This window comes from Hevea brasiliensis, chromosome 4, assembly GCF_030052815.1.
Source record: "Hevea brasiliensis isolate MT/VB/25A 57/8 chromosome 4, ASM3005281v1, whole genome shotgun sequence".
Classification (NCBI taxonomy): domain Eukaryota; kingdom Viridiplantae; phylum Streptophyta; class Magnoliopsida; order Malpighiales; family Euphorbiaceae; genus Hevea; species Hevea brasiliensis.
The window spans coordinates 116,237,895-116,260,672 of record NC_079496.1 but is presented as its reverse complement, the minus strand read 5'-3'; the positions used below and the strand labels follow the sequence as shown (position 1 = coordinate 116,260,672).

Genomic DNA, 22,778 nt, shown 5'->3' with positions numbered 1-22,778 from the left:
TTTAGCAAGTGTGCTCATGCTAGCATGTCCTAATTTTCTATGTCATAACTGCGCACTATCATCAACAATCATAAAACAAGTTTCATAATTTTTTTCAAGACTCTTTAAATCAAGTGGGTAAATATTATCTACTCTAACACCAACAAACATAATATTATTTCCAAGAATTTCACAATGTGTAGGAGAAAAGATAACTTTAAAACCATTATTCAAAGTTGACTAACACTCAAAAGATTATATTTCAAACCTTGTACTAATGCAACTTTATCAATATAAGGATTCTTACCAATAGTTCCACATCCAATGATTTTAGCTTTACTTTTGTCACCAAATTTGACATGTCCTTCTTCTTTTATGGTAAGTGAGGAGAATTTGCTTTTGTGTTCAGTCATATGCCTAGAGCAGCCACTATCTATGTACTAAAGTTCTGTTTTTAGCATACTTCTTAGGCAGACCTATAATCAGTTAACTATTTTTAGGCACCCAAGCAACTTTGGGTCCTTGGGTGTTAGTAATATTAGGTAAGATTCATTTAGGCACCCAAACTTTCTTTGCCTTAAAGGTTCCTTTCCTAATAGGATAAGCATTAACTATATGACCTTTATGATTACAATAAAAACATGTAATACTCGGTTGAGAAGAAGATGAAGCTTTAACAAAATAATTTTTATATTTTCCATATTTCATAAACCCATCATAACCAATTTCAAATTTTTCATTTAAAAGTCTTTGATTTTCGAGAATAACATCAAGAGTTTCTTTACCTTTTGTAAATTTACCTAAATCTTTTGTTAAAGATTGAACTTTTGCTTCAAGAGCTTTGTTTTTCTCAAGAAGTTGCTCAAAACCTTCTTTTGACCTTTTAAGCTCATCGTTCACTTCATTAAACAACTTCATTTGTGATTTATAAAATTTAATTTCCTTTAAAATCATACTCAAAGAAATATTTTCTGATCTCAATTCACAATTTTCATATCTTAGAAGTTTGCATTTCTTTTTAAAAGATCTATATTTATCATATGTTTTCATAAATGTAAGTTCTAACTCATCAGCATTAGAGGGTTCAAGATTTACCTCATTATCACTATCTCCAATGTGAGAGCTTTCGGCTTTTTCTTCAATTGCCATCATACAAGTGTTTCTAGTATCTTTGTCACTTGTGTCATTATTTGATTAAGAGTCACTATCACTCCAAGTTGATGCCATTGCCTTTTTGATCTTATCCTTTCTAAATTTGTTCTTCTTTGGAGTAGGACACTTTGGCTTGATGTGACCTGGTTTGTTGCACTCATAACAAAAAATTTCACTTGAATCCTTTGGATATGGAGTCTTTGGAGTGTACTTCTTCATGAATATCTTATACTTGCTTCCACATTTCTTGATTGCTCTTTTGAATCTCTTGACTATCATAGCCATATCCTCATCATCATCACTTAACGCACTTGAATCATCACTTGAACTAGCTTTGAAAGCAACACCTTTCTTTTTCTCTTCAACTTTTTTCGGATTTGAAAGCTATGCCTTTCTTTTTCTTTTGATCACCTTCATTTTCATCTTTCCTGTAAATTATCTCATGTGCAATGAGAGAACCAATTAGCTCATCATAGGTGTATTTTCAAAAATCCTTGGTGTCTTAAATCACAGTAGTCTTTGCTTCCCATGATTTTGGAAATGATCTCCAGATTTTCTTCACAAGTTCTGGTTCTTTAAATTTCTTTCCAAGAGCTTTAAGAAGATTGACAAGATCTATAAATCTTGTACTCATTTCAGCTATTGTTTCACTAAGCTTCATTTCAAACAGCTCATAGTCACAGATGAGGAGGTTTGCCTTTGACTCTTTCACCACATCGGTTCCTTCATATGTCACTTCTAGTTTGTCCCATATCTCTTTAGCAATTTGACAACATGAAATACTATTATATTCATTAATATCAAGAGCACAGTGAAGAATATTAATAGCTTTAGCATTGACAGAAATTTTCTTTCAATCATTATCATCATATTCCACTTCAGCTTTAGATAATTGCACATTTCCTTTATCAGTTCTATAAGGAACGAAAGGACCATCCTTAATAATTCTCCAAGCATCAATGTCAAAAAATTGAATGAAGTTTCTCATTCTGGTTTTCTAAAAAGAGTAGTTTATGCTATTAAAAAGTGGTGGTCTACTAATGGAATAGCCTTCCGCTAAGGGAGTAGGTATGCTAGCAGAATTACTGAATGAACCAGTCATATGTATGGATCACTCTAAAGTGTTTAAGCCTCAAGCAAGAGAGATAAGCTCTGATACCAAATTGATGTCCCAAATATGTCTAGTGGGGGGGTGGGGGGTGTTGTGAATTGGACTAAAATAATTTTTTTGTTTTTGTTCAAAACCTTTTTGAAAATTGTGGCTTGGTTCAATAAAGTACTATAGTGTGAAGTGAGTGAATAAAATAACTCAAATAAACTATTGATACCCATTTAACACAAAGTATATTCATTATACTGATTATACAAAATATATCAGACTTAGTAAATAGAGCAGTAAACTGATTCAAGTCACAGTATAACAAACAGAGCAGTAAGCAGATTACATCAATGTTCAGCAGATAAATCAGTAAATCGTATCAGTTTCTAGCATAGCAAAGTTAACTCAACCAGAAAATAAATTGCATGAATTTAAAGAGTAAGGGTTGAGAAAATTGAACACTGAATTTTTATAGTGGTTCAGCCTAACTAGCCTACATCCACTCTCTCAAAGATCCCACTTTGAGTCTCCACTTCACTATTCTTTTCTTTTAAAGGCAAGAGACAAAAGTCTTTTACGAATCTTCACACCAAAGCTTTTACAAAGTAGCTTTCAACTTCTACCAAGTATTGTTCCAAATACTTTTACACCATTAAGCTTCAATAGGTGCTTGAAAAGACCTCTCATATATGCTAACAAGGTGTTTAAAACTCACTCTCACTTATTATGACAGAATCTAGAAAGAAGAGTTGAGTAGATATACCAATGATGAGCAATAAAAATAATTGGAGCACTTTAAATTAAAGCTTTAATAACTTCAAGAAGTTAGGAGCAGTAGAGCAACTTTCATTAAGTGCAAAATGAGAAAGAGTAAGTGTATTTATAGTCTTAAATCATTTTTTACCATTTGATAACTCATTTGAACGTTATAATTTCTAATTTCAAGAAAATAGTCGTTATTTTGTCATTTTCTATGATGTTGTATGATTGAGTCAATTAGCAAACCAGTTTGTTTACTAAGAAAAGTAGCAAACCAATTAGCATACCAGGAAAACTTTTTTGCTTAACTTCGAAAAATTAAAACTTTGCACCAAACCAAAATAAAATACTTTTAGGTCATTCAATGATTAAAAACAAGTTCTAAAAACTTAGAATAAAAATTTAAGAAAATAAAAAATGATTTCATTGGCTTTACTCCTCGATTCTTTTTACAAATATTCCTAAAATCTTTAAACTACACTCAAACTATATGTACTTTCAATTTAATCTTCAATGTAGCTTGAAATGTAACATTTTCTTTCTTTGTCTTTAATTTAATTCTTGTGTTATTTTAGAATGTCATCTTTTCTTTAAAGCACAAGTCCATCAACTCCATGAATCTTTTACTTTATTCTTAAAAAAATATAACACCTAGAGCAAGGTTAGTTTGATTCTAGTTGAGTTTTGCTATCATCAAAATTCATGTTCTTTTGAGCTCATAGGATCAACAATCTCGATTGTAAATTTATAAAAAAAAAATTAAAATCAATAAATCTAATAAATACAAATTAATTATAGATAAAAAAAAATTAGTAAACCCACAATAAAAAAAATCTCAAAAATCCATAATTTGTAAATTTAAAATTGAAATCAACAACTATTAAATAATGGAGGAAGAATCAAATCTCGATGACATAACAATACAATGATCAAAAGAAGAGCATTGGCTAATATATATTTACTCAAAAAATTTATATTCAATAAAAAATAGGAGGAGTAGATTGGCAAAAATACTTGAACAGTAAGTATGGGCGGGAACAAACTGTTGTTTATCGCCTCTAAATTGTACTTGCTCAGCTGTGCAAACTGCACAGCTTCAAAATAAAAATAAAGAAAAAAAAAACTCATTTATTGTTTTTACGCTATTCTTTTGAGTTCTGGTTGCAATTGCAATCGCCTTTTTTTCTTTAATTGTTTTAGACCAAAGAGACAACTTCGTGCTTTCTTATGTAAGCGGACATAAATTATGGATTTAATTAATCAATTCTCAAAATTATTAAAGAATTGATTGGCGTTTACGCCCAAAACGAAATTATTGTCTCAGGCTCAGCTTCCATTCATTTCCCTGTGTTTTGGATCTTTATTTTGCTCAATTTCACCAGTATTAAGGAAACATATCAGGCATCTTTCTTTGAGTCTCCTTGGCCCCTGTTCTTAATTATCTGGTAAGTGCTTTTTCTATTGGCTCTAATCGCCTTCGTTACTATCTGATTAGAGGTGTTGGTTTATAGCTTTAAACTCTACCTACTCTGTTTCTCTTTTCTTGTTCTTGTTGATTTTTATCTTATTAATTGGTTTCCAACTTCAATCCATATTTGAAACTTTTTCACCACAGCTACTGCTTCCGAGTTTAAAATCTTGAACCCTTGTTACAGTTTTCGGCAAGCTACTCTAGTAGCTCTATTCTCTTATTGCTTTAGTGGTGTTCATAAATAATTTAATACCAAGTAAAATCTTTGCCAATCGAGTACGTATGGGATCGATCCTAGGTTTGGTGTCTAGTGGGCATCTTGTTGCCTTGTGGTTGTTATGTATTCAAGTGAAGATGGGTTCAGTTGGTGGAATTGGTGTGAACTGGGGAACACAGGCAACGCACCCTTTGCCGCCTTCAACAGTGGTGGGAATGCTCAAGGACAATGGCTTTCAAAAGGTTAAGCTTTTTGATGCAGATTCGGATGCTTTGAATGCTCTCAGTAATACTGGGATTCAGGTGATGGTGGGCATTCCTAATGATCTGCTCAATACTCTGGCTAATAGTATGGAAGCTGCTGAGAATTGGGTTGCCAAGAATGTCTCCTCTCATATCTCCACCAATGGTGTAGACATCAGGTACTTCCTTTCTCCCCCTTTACAACTTGGTCCATTATTTATTTCAAGAATGATCTATTACTACCTTAGAATTCATGGAGAAAGATTTTTGCCTGTTAATTCAGTCTTTTCATTTTGATATTGTGGTGGATTAATCATTAATTGCCATACATGCTTCACTAATTAGGCTGCTTTTATTCTTGGAAAAATCATTTCTAAACTATGTGATTTATTCCAAAAAAATGTCTGGTTTGTTTATCATCTTTCCTTTCAAATACTCTACTGGCAAGGACCTAGACTCGCAGGATGATGAACTAAAAATAGCTGAACAGAAACAAAGAAAAATTTTCCTTTCTTAACATAAGTGAATAAACAAGCAAATGATTTTCAAAGTAAAGAAGAATGAAAGGAAGAGATTCCATTTAGACAGTCACAAGCAAACACTCGACTGGAAACCAATCTAGCCTCTCTTAGGATGGCGAATATGGTATTGCAAAGTGATGCTGGTTTTGATCTTTTGCAACCTTCAAACTTAACGCAGACATGCATCTTAACGCAGACATGCATCTTCTCTTAGTTCATATAAGTAGCATACAAATCATCTTCTTCTGTACATAATTAGAGTTGGCTTTTGGTTGTAATTCACTCTTCTACATCAAATTCACCAACTATCACTTTTGGTAGGTATGTTGCAGTTGGAAATGAACCATTCTTGTCTACATACAATGGAAGCTTTTTAGGAACAACTCTTCCTGCTCTTCAAAATATCCAAGCGGCTCTGATAAAAGCAGGATTAAGCACTCTGGTGAAAGTCACTGTTCCTCTCAATGCGGATGTATATGAGACTTCAACAGATCTGCCATCTGGTGGTGACTTCCGAGCAGATATCCACGACCTAATGTTATCAATCGTCAAGTTCTTGAGCGAAAATGGAGCTCCATTTACTGTGAACATCTATCCTTTTATAAGCCTATATGAGGATCCCAATTTCCCTATTGCCTATGCATTCTTCGACAGCAATTCATCTGCTATAAATGATGGTGGAACAATCTACAAGAATGTTTTTGATGCGAATCATGATACACTTGTGTGGGCATTACAGAAAAATGGATACGAAAACTTGTCCATTATCATTGGAGAAATCGGGTGGCCTACGGATGGAGACAAAAATGCCAACTTGAAGAATGCCCAGCAGTTCAACCAAGGATTTATGAACCGTATCATTGCCGGGCAGGGAACCCCACTGAGACCTGGTCCCCTGGATGCCTATTTATTTAGCCTCGTTGATGAAGATGCCAAGAGCATTCAACCAGGTAACTTTGAGCGCCATTGGGGATTATTTTACTTCGACGGACAGCCCAAGTACACACTAACTATGGGGACAACAAGTTCTAACAGTCTGGTACCAGCAAGGGGTGTACAATATTTAGCTCAACAATGGTGTATAATGTCGCCATCGGCAAGCCTTGATGACCCACAAGTTGAACCTAGTGTGAATTATGCTTGTGCTAATGCTGACTGCACTGCCTTAGGGTATGGGACTTCTTGTGGAAATCTGGATGCACGAGGGAATATCTCTTATGCATTTAACAGTTACTATCAACAGAACAATCAGCTTGAGAGTGCCTGCCAGTTCCCCAATGTCTCAGTTATCACTAATAAAGACCCATCTACTGGAGATTGCAAATTTAGGATCATGATCAAAACAGTGACCTCGGGAGTAGGTCTCAGATCAAAGCTTTTGATGCCTGCTGGTTTGGCGATGTCAGTGCCTGTGTTCCTATTCACGCTTGTGTGAATTTTTGGGATTGTGTATCGTTTGATTCTTTATCCCCACAATTTTCAAATGGTATGTGCAGGCTTGTTAGACTCAATCAAATTATATAGTTCGATTTGATTTCACTGAATTACTAGAAGGATAATAAAATTAAGAAAATCATAAACCATTATAAATATTGTTTATCGATTTATTTATTTTTATTTTATTACTATAATATTACATTAGTATGACTATTTTATTTTATACAACAATTATATCAAACCAGACATTAACCAAAAAATTCCTCATTGCAAATATAAATTAAAATTCATGTTAATATCAAATATGGTATTGAATTAGATCCGTCATTTGTTTGTCAAAACAACTGTTGCCGCCACGCATCTTTTTGTTTGGTATCATCCGTGCATTCGTCAAAGAAAATCTTGACCTGTAATCTCATTTCTTTCTGGTATTGGCAAAAAGATGAACAAAAAGGGACTGGAAAAAAATTCAGCTTCTAACTTAAATGGATCTCTCTCTCTCTCTCTCTCCCCAAACCAAAAAGCTAAAATAATTATAATTGCATTCGAAGGAGGAAAAATAAAATAATTACATCATCTGGACTCCTATTAGCACCAATATGAAGATTTCCAAAATGAACATTTAATAGTTAAAACCATTACCCACCAAGTCATCCTCCTCGCCACTGCTGTAAGATTCAACCACTTGACTGTCATCATCATCCTCATCACCCTCGGTCACAATCTCCAGTATCCCAGGCCCCCCATCAAAGTCTGCATCATCCATGATAAAGTCTCCGTCCTCTTCATCATCAAGCTCACTCAAACTATCATCATCATCCTCATTGCTCATATCATCAGTGTCACTCTCGCCATCCCCATCCAGGTCTGGACCCAGCATAGGATCTACATCACCATCATCTTCATCATCATCATCATCATCATCCTCAGTTTCAGCATCATCAGGATCAGAATCATCGTCAGTTGGCCTCCGCCGGCCAATCTCGTAGATCCTAGCAGACGAATACATCTCTTCTTGGTCATCCATTGTAATCAAACCAACAAAAGAATCAGTTGCCTCTGTTGCAAAATCAAGGACACAACGGTCTACTGGTATGGTGGCGATCTCTGAGTAATTGATGGCATCTACAGTGCGGAAAGCTGCAAATAGGGGGTGCTTAACTCGACGGGTGTGAACTGCTGACATTACATCGTCAAGATTTCTCCTCAAGATTGCATAAATGACATCACCACATGCATTAAATGTTATTGCTGTTTGGTCCAGTGAAGGTACACTTCGAAGGAGCCTAAATTTGCGGAGATCCCAAACCTCAGAGTTTATAATCACCTGTTATACAAAGAGAACTCTTCATGAAAGAAAACAGGCAAAAGTTTGGAGAAAAATATTATAAGCTTCTATCATACTTGGAAGAGCAACCTGTACAGAAGACAAGTGCAGAATTGTGGCGTTATCATTTGAAGACATTAGACCACTCAAGATGCATCTAAGAAAATATTTATACACAAAAGTAGCTCCAAAGGTAATTTATTCTATCAGCCAAAAACCTAGACCACATTTTACATCAAAATATTTATGCACTGGGTTTCTCTAAATTGTCTTTATCATAATTATGTCCTCCAAACAATCAATAAAAAAAAATTCCAAAAGCCCATGTCACAACCCTCATTTGAGAATTTCTCATCAGAAGTCGAGTGTATTAATAAACTAAATTTTAGTTTAATTTCACTCCAAACTTCTCCAGGTGTGCTGTTATCTTAGTCTTCAAATTGTAAACAAAGCAGATTTGCAAAGAACTAGGATTAACACTTGCATTCTGACCAAGTCAGCTTCAATTAGTATGAATTCACATGATAGTAACATGATTTTGCATACCTCATTCCCAGCAGGATGAAATCCCCCACCCCCATAATCCGTGAACTGATCAAAGCGGTGAACAGGACCAGACAGCCGCCTATCCCACAAGACCCCATTCCAAAGCAACATTGTGTCTGAAGGGCTGAAGTGTATAAGGGAATATACATGCCCCCGACCAGTAGAACTACCAATTGTATCTGACAGGGTTGATTCCACATGACAAGTTTGGACATCATAAAGGAGAATTTCTCGTCGAGCTATCTCAGTTGTCAAGGTGGCAAATATGCTCCCAGAATTACTAAACCTTGCAGCCTTGCATCCTTCAAGTGAATGCATAGGTCCACCTGAGATTGAAGAGGCATCCCACAAGCGCACATCCTGGGAGCTTGAAGAGAGCAGCAGTTGTGTTTCACCAGAAAGATATGACTGAATGAGTGTCAAAGGAGACTGGTGGCTTGTGCAGCTCTCCAGCACACTGTTGCTGTTGGAGTCAAAAATCTTAAGCTCTCCAGTATGACTGCCAACTGCAATATGAGAGGAATCCCCAAGAAAAGTTATGCATGTCAAAAGGGCATCAGCATCATCCCTGCAAGTTCTCAACAGCCTAAATCTGCTGTATATAAATTGACGATCCCGGCGATTTCCATGAACCCCACCATATATACTTCTGAATTCACGTGTACCAAGCCTAGCTGTTACATTTGATGGGGCATCGAGGCTCCTTTTTGGTTCAGGACATAAATGTGGGTGTAAGAGAGAGAGAGGAGGAAGAGTGGTTATGGGAGCTGGGCACTGGCGATGCTGGTGCTTCAGGTACTGAACAACAAGAGCATCAAGAGATAATCGCTCTGAGTTGCTTGGTTGGTGATCATTTGGAAGCCCGAGCTGGGTAGAGTTACCATATTGGTTGTCATCTCCATAATCTACAAAACTGCTTGATGTTGATCGACCATGTGAATCCCTCAAATTAGAACTAGGAGTTAAAAACCCAGCAGCATCGCCAAACAAACTGCTCTTACGCAAAGCATTGGGAGTCAAACAAACAGGAGACCGAAGTCCATGCTCACTAGTGTTGACTCGCTTCCCAGATGATGCCAATCCAACATCTTTCAGATCCAATAATTTCCGTTTCATTGGCAGTACAATTGGAGTTTTGCATAAAGACTCTGTATCAGGATTACTTTTTGGCAAGGATTCTGACGGTGCTTCTAACAAATTTCCAGGAGCGGCAGACTCTTTCGAACAACTTATGGTTTTCTTGGATAATGATTGATTAGAATCATGGAACTGAGAATGATTTCTTGACTGTAAACCAAAAGTTGGGGAGAAAACTAGTGGTTTCTTCTTTGAAGACAAAGCTGAATCACATTTCAAGCTGGAATCCTCATCACGTACACTTGCTTTTGATTTGTTGCAAAGAAATCCACAAGGTGATCGACCAGAGGGCCACTGAAGCTGCACTGCAGGAGTTTCTTGTGTGGAGGCTTGGTGCATGAGGGAAGATGCAGCCGCCAGTGAAGGCAAAGGTGTCAACTGAGCCTCTTTCAGCAGTGCAGCAGCAGTTTCAGCCAAACCAGAAGCCTGAAGGTGTTCATGTATGAGGAGCAGAAGTTCCCTGAGATTTTCCCACAAATGCAAATATAAAAGTTAATGCAAATCAACCAAGGTCAGGATAGAGCAATCACTGAATCCTATGAGTGCAATACTTCAAGGATTTACTAAAGTACCTAGAGTGATAAGAGATAGGTGTTGCAGCAGCAACTGCTGCTCTTTCTATGCGCCTAAGTGTAGGGGTAGCAGCATCAGTGGCAGCCAATGTACTGGCACGCCCTGAATTGGTCACAATCTGCAATATGAGTAAATGGTTGAACATAAATGTCACAGACTTAAAATATATATATATATATATATATATATATATATATATATATATATATATATAATTCTCAAGGAGAAAATTTTCTTTTCCAGCTCACAGTATTAAAGCAGCTTAGATTTGGCAAGTATAAGTTTTCTTTGTAACCAAAAGAAAACAGGTAAAAAATACAGCTGATGCAACAGACACTGTCCTTCTCAGAGAAACCTCACAAGATGACATTCAGAATTTATAATTATAAATATCTAATTTCTTCACTGCTTGTAACAAAACTAATATAGGTGCATGCAACACAATGCCACATATTGAATCAAATAAGAATAGTGTAGCAGAATATGTAAGCCCAATATCAAAAGACATGTTAAATGCAATGTGTGTCGCATACATCTCAAGTTATTTATATCATTTAATAAGAAAGCAAGCAAATTTATTGTCCTGAAATGTGAGCCTTCTTATCCTCATTGGTAGAATAAGAACATAGTATCTAGCAAAAGCACATCCAACCTTTTATCACTGGAGCCAAACCATACAAGCGTTGATAACACCATTGAGTTGCATGACCCAGATTACAAATGGCAAAAATGATAGATCCTCATATAAAATATCAAATAATATTAGGGTCCATTTTATACACGTGAATTTCAAATGATATTTGAATTTTACATTATGTTGAAATTTTACAATTTTTCACTTGAAACACAAATCCAAATTCTCATTCATTTCAAATGCACACATATCCAAATGGAGCCTTACTGAAGAGATACTAGTTTAGGCTTGATCAAATAAGATAACTCAACAAGGACACTCCAAACAGCACCTAAGATCCTCCAATCTGAGAAAGAATTGCCACTTCATTTTTATCCAACAGTTTAGAAAGAAAATAAAGTAATTGTATCAGTTCATTCCTCTGAAAAAAGAGATGCTGAAAGCTCTGGTCAAAATCTGTACAGTGTTGCTCAAAATCATTGCAACTGCCAGCACACTATGTACCTCTGAAGCACAGAAACACATCTGGAGCAGCTTTTCAATGCTTCTGATACATTTCCTAAATGGAAACTGTCAGACACATATGACACATTCCTAGGCCGTTTTTGAGATTTGTGAAAAAATGAAAATGCATTTTTGCATTGGCATCATCTGGTCGATCCCAATTCCCAACCCCAAACCCTGCTGAATGCAATGAGTTTTTGTTTTTTATCTATAACTGATTTCTGTTATTTCTTTTTCCTACTTTCTACTTTTGATCAGTTTGGTATTTGTATTTTCCCCTCTTTTTAAAGGATTATTGCTGTTTTTTTTTTTTTTCAACAAAAGAATTCTGATTAATTGATTTAATGATATTTGCATAATAATATTTACTTGAATATATGGTTTTTTAAAATTTTTATATAAAAAAAATTTATTTGCACAATTGATGACAATATTTACTTGAATAATTTTTTTTTTAATTTTTATTTAAAAATTTTATATTTGTAACTGCACCACTATATTTTTAATATTTGCACGTTTTTCCACATTTCCTTTTCCTATATTTTTGAGAAATGTTGTTTCCCATGTCCGTTTCAGCATATCAGCATTTCCATTTACATGCTAACTAGGTATGTACTATCAAACAAGTGCCACATTAAGTAAATTAAACCCATGAACACATACATCTAAAGGTTCAAACCATTCATTGACAGTTTCCACGTCAGCATGCTTTGCAGAGTGCGGAGGCCAAAGGCTATAGCATACACATAGAACAATTGCTGCAAAGGATATGATACAGATATTTAGTCTAAGCATGGTAGGAGAGAAGGATAAATACCGCAATTAGTTCAATTGCCACCTGAGCAAGTTCGGCTTGCCACCTGCCTTGGTCAGTTCCAGGTGTATGGCTACCCGAATCTCGAATTAGCTCTGACAACTTTTTTCCAACCTAAAAAAGGCAAATTGAACTTAGTGAGACAAATAACAAATTGTTTGAGATTTCCTGCATTTTCAGACAATATTTATCTTCTTAAACAATAAAATGGCACAAACAACATAGGACAAAATAACATGAAAGTAAAACTATTCTGCAAAAGGAACAAAACAAGTTTATCATAGGCCGGAAAAATTTCTGTATAAGTTAAACAATAAGGTTATCATAGGCTGGAAACAATTCCGCCTATGATAAACAAAAGGAACAAAAAAAAAAAAAAATTAACCTACATATGTCCCTGAAAAGAAAAATTAAAAGAAACAGCAAAAGCAGTGATATAAAGCTTTATCCAAATAAAATATACAATCTTTTCATACATGCAAAAAATTTGCTTATACAAGTAACTCAGTCTTTACCTGAAGTTTAGTCAATATGTGAGCAATTGTATCATCCCTAGCTAGACCAAGCAGTACTCGGCATGCAAGAGCTCGAATACAGTCAAGAGCAGCAGGAGGTGAATATATGCGTGGTTGTAGAAGGTGAAGAAGAACCTTTATGCCATTGTTGGCACGAACAGCCTCCCTTGCTTGACGATATCCTTGTTCCATTTGTGCAGCAAGGCCAGCACAACCTGCTCCAGTACCTAAAAATATTCTTCGATCTCCAACCAATCCTGAAGTTGCAGTAGGAACAGGTGTTTGTGAAGTGCTACTGATGGATCTAGAAGCAGAAACTGCTGCACTGCCTCGATCACCAACACTAGACTCTCCATTACGCTCTCTTAGTTCACTCTGGTTACGTTCTGTACTTCTATCTCTAGTTTCCATGGCAGAAGCATTTGCAAGTTGGCCAGAAACATTCTGCTGGCCTTGTGCAAGAACAGGGGGTTTGTTGCTAATTGAAGGGGGTGGACAAACAAGATTGATCAACACATTTAATGCTGGCTGTATAATCTGCAAATGTAGAGAAAATACTTATGTACATTTATGACTAAGTATGAGAGCCAAAAATAGTTAGATAGAGGTCTAATATTTTTCTTACAAATACATAAAAATATTATAATAGTTAGCATGATGACAATGGGATGGTAATAATAAAGGAAAAATATTAAAGAAAAGGTGTTTACCTCAGGGTCCACATAATTACCAGAAATATTTGCTGCATCCAAAATTACAGCTATACCAACACGATTATTACTTAATGTGGCATTTACAATCATTTTGCGGCTGTCATTTACCAACGTAACAATGTGCAGAACACCCAATGCATACTGAAGCAGGTCATGCAAATACCGCTCAACAGGTGGGGCCTACAAACATCAACAAATTCGATATAACTAAAGAAATGCATGCAGGCAATGGAAATGACAAATGAATTTGGAAATGAATAACCTAACCTGACACAATTCTAACATGGTAATGTGCCCATTAAAAGCCAGGAACTTGTCAACTGCTGGAAAACGAGTCTTCACAAATGCAGAACCCAGCTTTCTATCCTTCTGTAACTGCAGAAAGACTGCATCCATAGCCTCATTACTAATGTCAAGAGGCTTGTATGCAGCCCTTACACTTGGAATGCTTCGAGCCACACTCCGATTGTTTTTATTGGGACGAATGGAATCCAAGAGCAAAAGAAGATGTGCTCTGAAATACTGTCGTAAAGCCACACAGGTGTGATAAGCTATCTGCTTCTCTGATGATGTCAGTACATCAGCTGATGAGCGATCATTACGAAGAGCTGCTGAACCAGACATGTTTAATGCACCAGAATTAACACCAGATCTCACTGAGGCAGCATCGTTTAAAAGGGCCAGTAACTTCTGTAAACCATCCTGACCATCAAAAGCATCAATAACAGCTCTGAAGACAAATGCAGCACCAAAAAATAAGGCCGCATTTTTGCGGGCTTGATCCTGAGGGCAATCAAGAAGTTGAATAGCTAACTCGACCACTTGGTAGACAACATCTGAAGGTAGTGCACATACACGTTCCATTATCACCTGCAACAATATTAAAAATTTATAGATACACTAGATGTTACCTTACAAGAAAAAGCAAAAGCAATGTTCTAATATAAAAATTAAAAAAAAAAAGGTTTGTAATTACCTGAAGAGAACCAATAGTAAATAAGCATGAAGATAGACCAAAGAATGTTTGTTCTACCCTAGAGACAGCAAGCAATTTCTGCATTCCACTGCGATCCACAAATAAAGCAGCAAATTTCCGATGAGCAGCCAAAGCACAGATGAGCTTCATCACATCAGGCAAGAGCGTTGCTCCCTTTGATGCCTCCTTATGTTTAGAACTGCGCTGTAATAATGCAAGGCACACGTCTACTCCCTTTTCAAGCAGGACAGGCCCAAGAACTTCTACATATTCCCCTAATATCTCAAGGCACTGGATGCAGTATTTTTCCCTAATCTGTGCAAGTGATTCAGAATCAGGGATGAAATATTCTTCAGCATCCTCAGGTCCTTCTGTTTCTGTACCACGAAGAGCCACTGAGTCATCATTGCTGCTACTGTTCCTGTCAATAGCCCACAACATACATCAGCTATTGCACTAATTAACAATTCAAAATCTAAAAGGGACAAAACATTAATATGAAACAACCAACCGAGAAACTTCAATTGCATTAGCAGCATCAATAACAGTAGATGCAGCTCTGGAAGCAGCTAAAACTGCAGCTTCTTCTTTGTTGGAAGATTTAAATTCCTGAGTATATAAGTTAAATATAATTACGAAGTTACACAACTTCATATAATAGAAAGTTCACCTATTATAAAAAGAATAAAAGATAAGAGAAAAATAATGTTGGGCACCTCTAAGGCTGCACTCTTGACAACTTCAGCAGCAGCATCACCAACAGCTTTGATGGCTTCAGCAGGTGCATTTGCAGCTCTAGCTTCAGCTTCAGCAGCTCTAACTGCTTTCTTGACCAGATCAGATATGTCTTTTGTTCCAATTCTGCATTCCTGAAAGCAATCATCAGAATCCTCTCGTTCCAAATTTAAACCATCAGGATTGGAATTTCCTGCACACTTTCTTGCATCTTGTCCTCTTCTCAAATCTAAATTTTTCATCAAATTCCTATCTCTAGAACTTCGTCCCTGTCCTGATCGGCTACCAGATCCTGGAGATGCCAAAACCTGCTCATTATCAAAAGCAGATTCATTAGCTCTTCCCTTCCCTCTAGGCCTTGGCCATCCACGTGAAGGCCTGCGTCTCGATGAGTCATCTCTTCCACTCTCATCAAAATCTCCAAATTTTATTTTTCCATCTCGTGGGTCTCGACCATGCAATTTGTCCCCACCATCAGCATCAATCATATCTGCCCCTTGAGGCAACCTATCAAGTGGTTCTCCACCGACTTGATCATCCAGAGCCCTCTCATCTGTTACCCTCAGATTATCTACATGAGATGCCTCCAGAACCTGCCGCACCCTACCCCTACCTTCTTCTCTGCCTCTAACACAAGTAACAGCAGATGCACTCTTGCTCTCCGTTAAATAAGTAGCATCTTTCTGGTTTTCACTCGTCTCCCCAAGGACACGAATGCGAAGAAAGTGCATAAGCTTTCCAGACAATCCAGATGTCAATACATCCTCAACTATTTGACCACCACTGCACTTCCTCAGGATGGTGAAGAAAAATTAGGTCCAACATCAAACAAACCATGTATACAACATATGTATAAAGAAAGAGAAAATTAAGCCACTAATGTTAGCTGTAAAAGCATACCCTGCCAAACATACTGAAAGAAGTCCAGTTGAATAGGTCTTCAACATTTCAGAATCTGAGGCCTCCTTTTTCCCCATTTCATGCTTCCAGTAGCGATCCTCACCAGAAAATCTAGCAGTCTCATCCATCACCCAGCTTTTTATGTTTTCCAATACAGGTTCTTCAAAAACATGTGGATACTGTAACCAATTTACAAATCATGATTCATGAAGCTAACAAATGCCCTATGTTAAAGGTAAAAATTAAAGTAAATTAAAAGGGAGAGAACATACAATCCAAGTTAGAGAACAGTTCATGAGAAGCCTTGAAGCAGCTGCCTGAATGGAGGCTGAATATCTAGTTTCAGAAAGAAACTTTGAAGATATCAATTCAAAAAATTCATCATTCTCCTGTGAAGTAAATCAGGGGAAATCTTTAGAATGAAGACTGCCAAAATATATGATCACAATGGATCAATGATAGGCTAAGCAAAAACACAATCATGCAATAATTTAGAAATAAAGCCTGAAAATACAAAGCGAAGTTTATTACCCGCACTAAGTTCCCAAGCCGACCAATAGTATGAGAAGCACGACTATTATTAAAAGATGAATGACCATTCCCTTCCACGTACCTGCACATAAATTATTTATATATTCACACGTTTATGAGTTCAAAAAACTTATAAAAAAAGTGATTTAGTATCACAACATCTAAAAAATATTTAGGCTGTAACTATTATCAGATGGACAAAAATGGGCCCAATTAGTTTGCAATTCAAACTTGGATTAGCTAAAAGCCACTGGACTCAAAACAAGCATCAACATTGTTGTGCTTGAATATCATACAGCTTAACAATGGCTAGATGGTAAGATGAAGGACAATGCAATACTATCGTCTAATCTGAATAGGAGAGAAGGATTTGTGTAGCCAGGCCAACTAGTTTGTAAGTAACAATTTTTTAGTTGAGCTGCAGGAATCAAAATGACGAGATAGAGATAGAACGTAATGGAGAATTTCCAGCACTATTTGGAAACAACTTATGCTAAAAGTTAAAACAAAGCAACCTACAGTCTACAAATTGAATACAGGAAAAAGCTCCTTCGCACCAACAAACATAATTATTCTTACAATAAGTGTTCCAAATCAATCCATTGCCAGAAAAATTCAGCATTATCATACCTGAGTTTAAATTGCTTATCTAGATCTATTACCATAAGTACAAAGTTGACATGATAGTTAAACTGAAGTATACATGCTGTAAGAGGTTCAATGAATTAAACGCGGCAACAATTAAAGGATGGATTCATCTTTCATAGTCAACTCTAGACATTTCACTTCAATTCAAGGTGCAATACATGTATCAGATAGTGTTCCTCTTTACTCGGTCTTTAAGAAAAGGGCGCTTGGGGAGGAGGGACAAGAAAAAGAGAGGGAAGCATTAGAATTGAAATGACTGCGTGACAAATACATAACAATTGTAGTAAATAAATAAAATGTAGGAATGGAAATTAAATGGAATCGGTTACAGACACATCACATAATCTAGACAGATTATAAAATGTGATACTATCAAATGATAATTATATATAAAAGCTATTGACAGAAAAAGGAGAAGACAAAGTTCATACAGAGACTCCTGAGCTTCGAGGAGAGAGGAAAGGGCGTGGAGGACGGTAGGATTAGGGTTATCCGGGGAAGATGTGATCTTATCCATCAATTTCTGTGCCTTGTCCAGCAATTCTTCCTCTTCCTTGGTAGTTCCATCTTCCTCGTCTTCCCCGACTCCTCTTTCCTGCTGCGATTGCGATTGGGATGTCGAGTGAGTATTCACTGTAAGAGAAGAAGGAGCACCAGCAGCGTGGCCTTGGGCCTCGCTCGATGATTCGTCCATGGAGGAGTACGTTTACTGTCAAAGTATCTATATATATATATATATATATCCAAGGAGAGAGATAAAGAAGCGGAATATGTACAAGTCTATATATCAATCAATTCGATTGGGTCTAAAGCCTTTAGAAGAATCAACGCAGAATAATGGTGTTTCAAAGCCCCGTTATGCGAAAACTGGAGAAGAAAAACAGAGCCCGGAGCGCGTCGCGCTTGTCTTTATAATGATAAGTATAGGCTCGGGCGCAAATGGAGCAGAGCGGAAAGTTCCCGATCAGTCCGACCCGGCCCTGCTAACCCTAGGACCCAACCCTTTTTTATTATATATTAGTCTATACCCGTCACGACTGACCCAAAAACTGTGCCGTTTTCATGAAGGTTTTATTTTAATTATGTATTAAAACTTTTTTTTTTCAATTTTATTACTAAGAATTGAAATCATACATTAAAAGTTAAAATTCAAAACCCCATAATCCTGAAAACATATATTTTTTAAGAAAATTCTTAATTATATAAAGATGTATAAATAATTTTTACACCTAATCAATCATAAATTAAGAATTTATATTTTATAACATGTAAAATCTTTTATTATTTTAATTATATGTTAATTATTAATTGGATAAATATATACACAAACAACAAAATTTCTTTTTTATATTTTGTAATTATGAAAATATACATTTATTTTATTAATCAAATTTCAATGAACTTTTAACTTAATGTTGTATCTATTGCCATTAAATTAAAGCTCATTAATAAAAATAATAATTTTTATATAGTAATATATAGATTTGTAATTCTTAAATAGTTTCAATTCTATCAAAATTAAAATTTTACTTGTTTACATAAAAAAAATAATGTTTTAGTGTTCAAGCCCATATTTAATTAAATTAAATTTTTATAAATTAATAATTATATATTTATTATAACGAGTAAAAATTTATAAATTATGTTTTTATTAAACAATAATTAGCATTTGTTATTTTTTATAAATCATATATTTTATTAATTTTAAATAAAAGAAACTTAACAAAAAAATGTTCATACTACACTCAATGAACATACTCATCCATATGCCCATCTTAATAAAATGTTAAATAAAAAAAAAAATATGACGCGAACTTCCTCTGAATTTAAAGTTAAAACAAGAATAATCAATTATATCGTATGAGTATTGAATTTATTGTTCAATTTTATAATTGAGAGTCAATCGCAATATTGAAATTTTCAACTTAGTAATAATTTTCTATTGAATACAGTTAAATTGTGATTGAAAATTTTAATTTAATTTTTAAGAGTTTAAGTATGCATAAAGATATTTTTAAATTAATTAATGTTTTAATATAATAATTTATAATTATTATAATAAATAGTAACTGAAAATTTTGACTGTGTAGGGATAAAATTAATAGAGATAAATTTTTATGTCAAAAAAATTAAAATTTTAACTTTAATATTTTATCTGTTTTATGATTAGTGGTAAAACTATTTGTAAATATTAAATTTGATAACATTATTATTGATAATGAATTATTAAGATTTTCAATAATTTAAATATAAAATGATTAAAACTTTATATCTATTTTTTTCAAATGAACTCGTTACTTCACGTGAACATGTGATATAGAATTGCAAGCCAAGTGTAAATAATTAATTCATACACGAATGTAGTTATTAATTTTCTTAAAAAGAAAATAACTGTTTGCTAGTTATAGTTATTGGAACTCACCTTTACATATTTATATATTATTTGTTGGTTATTCCATCTAAATAGGTTACCTTACATAGAATATTTAACGTAGTGTACAATATTTCCACCATAAGCGTGTGTGTGTCTGCCTGGCTTCAACTACAACAATAATTTGCAAGTTTTTTTCATATATATATATATAATGTAATGGTAGACAAATTAAAATCTAAAATGCAAGATGTGTCCCACATACATTTCATATATTAAGATAAGAAAAGATGGGTAAAAGCATAATTCATGGATCTAAGTAAATAAGTAGCAATTTTGACATCCACGAGCAGAATAAAAGAAAATCCAAGAAATTGTAGAAGTACAGTAATAATTTAGTGTGTGTAATATTTAAGGGTTGTGAGGATGGAGGCAGATAGGGAGGCCTTTAGCGGGGATTGGAAGAGGATCAACAATGATGTTCTCTTGAGGAAGGAGCTTCTCCCATTTAAACTTTTTCACAACGTTGTGCATGAAAACCAGAATTTCCAACCTAGCATATTCTTTACCAGGACACATCCTAGGTCCTCCTCCAAATGGAACAAACGTGTAAGGGGCCGGCCCGTTCCCATCAAACCTTGACGGCTCAAATTTTTCTGGTTCTGGGAAACATTCAGGGTTTCTGTGTGTGGAATTGGCACTCCAGTACAACTGCAAGCCGTCCAAATATATATGCACCAATTAATTAAAATAGAACAAAAAAAGCATGAACTCAGTACGAAGCTTAATTAATTAATTAATTAATTAAAAGAACTCACCTTCCAACCCTTAGGTATTGTGTAATCAGCATAGGTGAAGTCGGTCATGGCCTCTCGGAAAGCTCCTTGGAGAGGAGGAGCAAGTCTCATTACCTCGCATGCTACGTTCCACGAGTATTTCATCTTTTGTATGTCCTCCCAATTCAACAGCTCTCCTGGTGCTTTTGCTTTTGCGATTTCCTTTTGTTCTGTATATATTATATGTAACCATAAATTTAGTTAATTCGTGTTATATATATATATATATATATATATATATATATATATATATAGTTAGAGGAATTTTTTTTTATACCCTCTAAAACCTTGTTGTAGACTTGAGGCAACTCCGCAAGATATTTGACAACAAATGTTATGGCAGCACTGGCTGTGTCGTGGCCTCCAATAAGCAAACCAAGAATCCTATTTGCTATGTCCATTTCATTCATGCACTGCCCGTTCTCGTCTGCCGTGGTTAGCATGTGAGACAATATATCTTGTGTTGGAGATGCCTTGTTCTCCGCTAGATCAATCTTCCTTTGCTTGATAATCTTTGCCAGCTCCTTTCTCACCAAATTTGATGCTCTGATCCCGCGGTTGAAGGGTGTCCCTGGAAAATCAATAGGAATTGCTATAATCGCTGAGGCCAAAACCTCGAATGGCTTGGCAAACTTTTCCAATTGCTCGCGATCTTCCATGCTTAGGAACAAGCGACAAGCTATCGAGAAAGTGTACATTTTAGCTAATGGGAAAACAGTCACTTGTTGTTTGTTATCCCAGTCGAATGCAAAATGCCTTTGCGCAATAGCATCCATGGTGCTAATGTATCTTTGAAGTGCTTCTGGCTTCAGAAATTGCGGAAGAAGCTTTCTCATTCTCTTCGATTCCTCCTGCGAAGAGGTTTGGTTAGAGGAAGGGAAGATTTTGTTGACAGAGTTGGGCCACCATGCAGTGACCAGCTTGTTCTCATTGGAGAACAAGAATTTGTTCCCCGCTGCCCCACAAAACACTGCAGCTGGTTCGCAAAACAACGAGGTCTTGAAGACCTTGCTTGAAAACTTTGTCATTCGATCGAATATGAACTTCTCTGGCTGACCCTTTCTCCCGGTGCTTAAGAACTCTATGCTCTCGCCGATGAGCGGCCAGCCCGTATTGCCAGGGGGAAGATCCTTAACTTCGGAGGCATTGGATTTTTGTTTGAACATGATGAATAAGAATGGAAGAGTGATGAGGAAGAAGGCAAAGGGAATAAGAATGTCCATGTTTCTTCTTCTTCTTCTTCCTGTCTGTCTGTTTGTTTAACTCGACAAGAAAGGAGGAGTATGGTGGGTGGAAATTTGACCAGGGCATTTGGTTTATATAGGATTATAATCAGTAAAAGAAAGCCAAACTAGCAAGACAAAAGTTAAGAAGTGGCATCCAATCTATAATAATATTAATATTAACTACATACATATATTAAGCCGGCTGGGAATGCTTATACCGCATATTAAAGTTTTCCTTTTGTATTGCTTACTTTGATGCTGATGCTGTGGTTAAAACCAACTCGTTTCCTTAGCTAAATTATTTATTTCTTTATTTATCTCTAGATATCACATTTTGGTTGCTAGCCATATTCTTAATTTGATGGTTGACTTCATACTTAGTGATGTAATGGAATTAAATGATACAAATTTGGCATGCATATGCAACATGTTATATCTGATCACATTTAAAAATGTAAATGTAAGATATTTGAAATTTCATTTTAACAGATCTTCTCTCAATGAGATCAATTAAAATTAGAATACTTAATCTTTAATTTTATATATATATATATATATATATATATATATATATATATATATAGTTTCATTAATTTTCATGATTACTAATTTGCTTTAAGTAATTAAAAATTATAAGAATAAATTTTTTATACAATTAATTTTGACTAAATTTTAATTATACCTCAATTAATAATTCAAATAAACCTCAATTCTTAATCTCAAATGGCAATATCAAATTATTAATTCTCAAAATTAAAACAAAAACCAAATAAATACCATTAACTATTAGAACTAATCTCATTAACTAACAACCTAAAACCTGAATTTATTTCAAATCATCAACAATCAAAACAATAATCCTAACATATACAAATTACTAAATTAATATATATTGATATAAGATTAACATAATAA

General features: G+C 35.2%; 3 protein-coding genes across 5 annotated transcripts; 1 reads left to right on the top strand and 2 right to left on the bottom strand.

Annotated features, from left to right (window-relative positions):
• The first annotated feature begins 4,077 nt into the window (after positions 1–4,077).
• Positions 4,078–6,984, top strand: LOC110672788 (glucan endo-1,3-beta-glucosidase 5). 3 transcript variants are annotated; one of them, XM_021835662.2, is made up of 3 exons: positions 4,078–4,434; positions 4,759–5,098; positions 5,762–6,984. In XM_021835662.2, exons 2-3 carry the CDS (start codon positions 4,815–4,817, stop codon positions 6,873–6,875), a joined length of 1,398 nt encoding a protein of 465 aa, XP_021691354.1. In that variant the 5' UTR covers positions 4,078–4,434; positions 4,759–4,814; the 3' UTR covers positions 6,876–6,984. The 3 variants fall into 3 exon arrangements, with proteins under 3 accessions (XP_021691354.1, XP_021691353.1, XP_021691351.1); XM_021835661.2 differs by having other exon boundaries at positions 4,645–5,098; XM_021835659.2 differs by having other exon boundaries at positions 4,605–5,098.
• A 283-nt stretch (positions 6,985–7,267) lies between these two features.
• On the bottom strand, positions 7,268–18,415 carry LOC110672787 (DDB1- and CUL4-associated factor homolog 1). The gene is made up of 14 exons (XM_021835657.2): positions 17,862–18,415; positions 16,783–16,864; positions 16,524–16,640; positions 16,252–16,430; positions 15,333–16,134; positions 15,128–15,225; positions 14,617–15,037; positions 13,908–14,510; positions 13,638–13,820; positions 12,928–13,464; positions 12,416–12,526; positions 10,460–10,578; positions 8,751–10,347; positions 7,268–8,204 (listed from the first exon to the last, which is right to left on the bottom strand). Exons 1-14 carry the CDS (start codon positions 18,122–18,124, stop codon positions 7,500–7,502), a joined length of 5,817 nt encoding a protein of 1,938 aa, XP_021691349.2. The 5' UTR covers positions 18,125–18,415; the 3' UTR covers positions 7,268–7,499.
• A 1,652-nt stretch (positions 18,416–20,067) lies between these two features.
• On the bottom strand, positions 20,068–22,344 carry LOC110672785 (beta-amyrin 28-monooxygenase-like). Its single transcript, XM_021835656.2, has 3 exons — positions 20,915–22,344; positions 20,620–20,807; positions 20,068–20,512 (listed from the first exon to the last, which is right to left on the bottom strand). The coding sequence occupies exons 1-3, from the start codon at positions 21,858–21,860 to the stop codon at positions 20,213–20,215; spliced, it is 1,434 nt and encodes a 477-aa protein (XP_021691348.2). The 5' UTR covers positions 21,861–22,344; the 3' UTR covers positions 20,068–20,212.
• Positions 22,345–22,778: the final 434 nt, after the last annotated feature.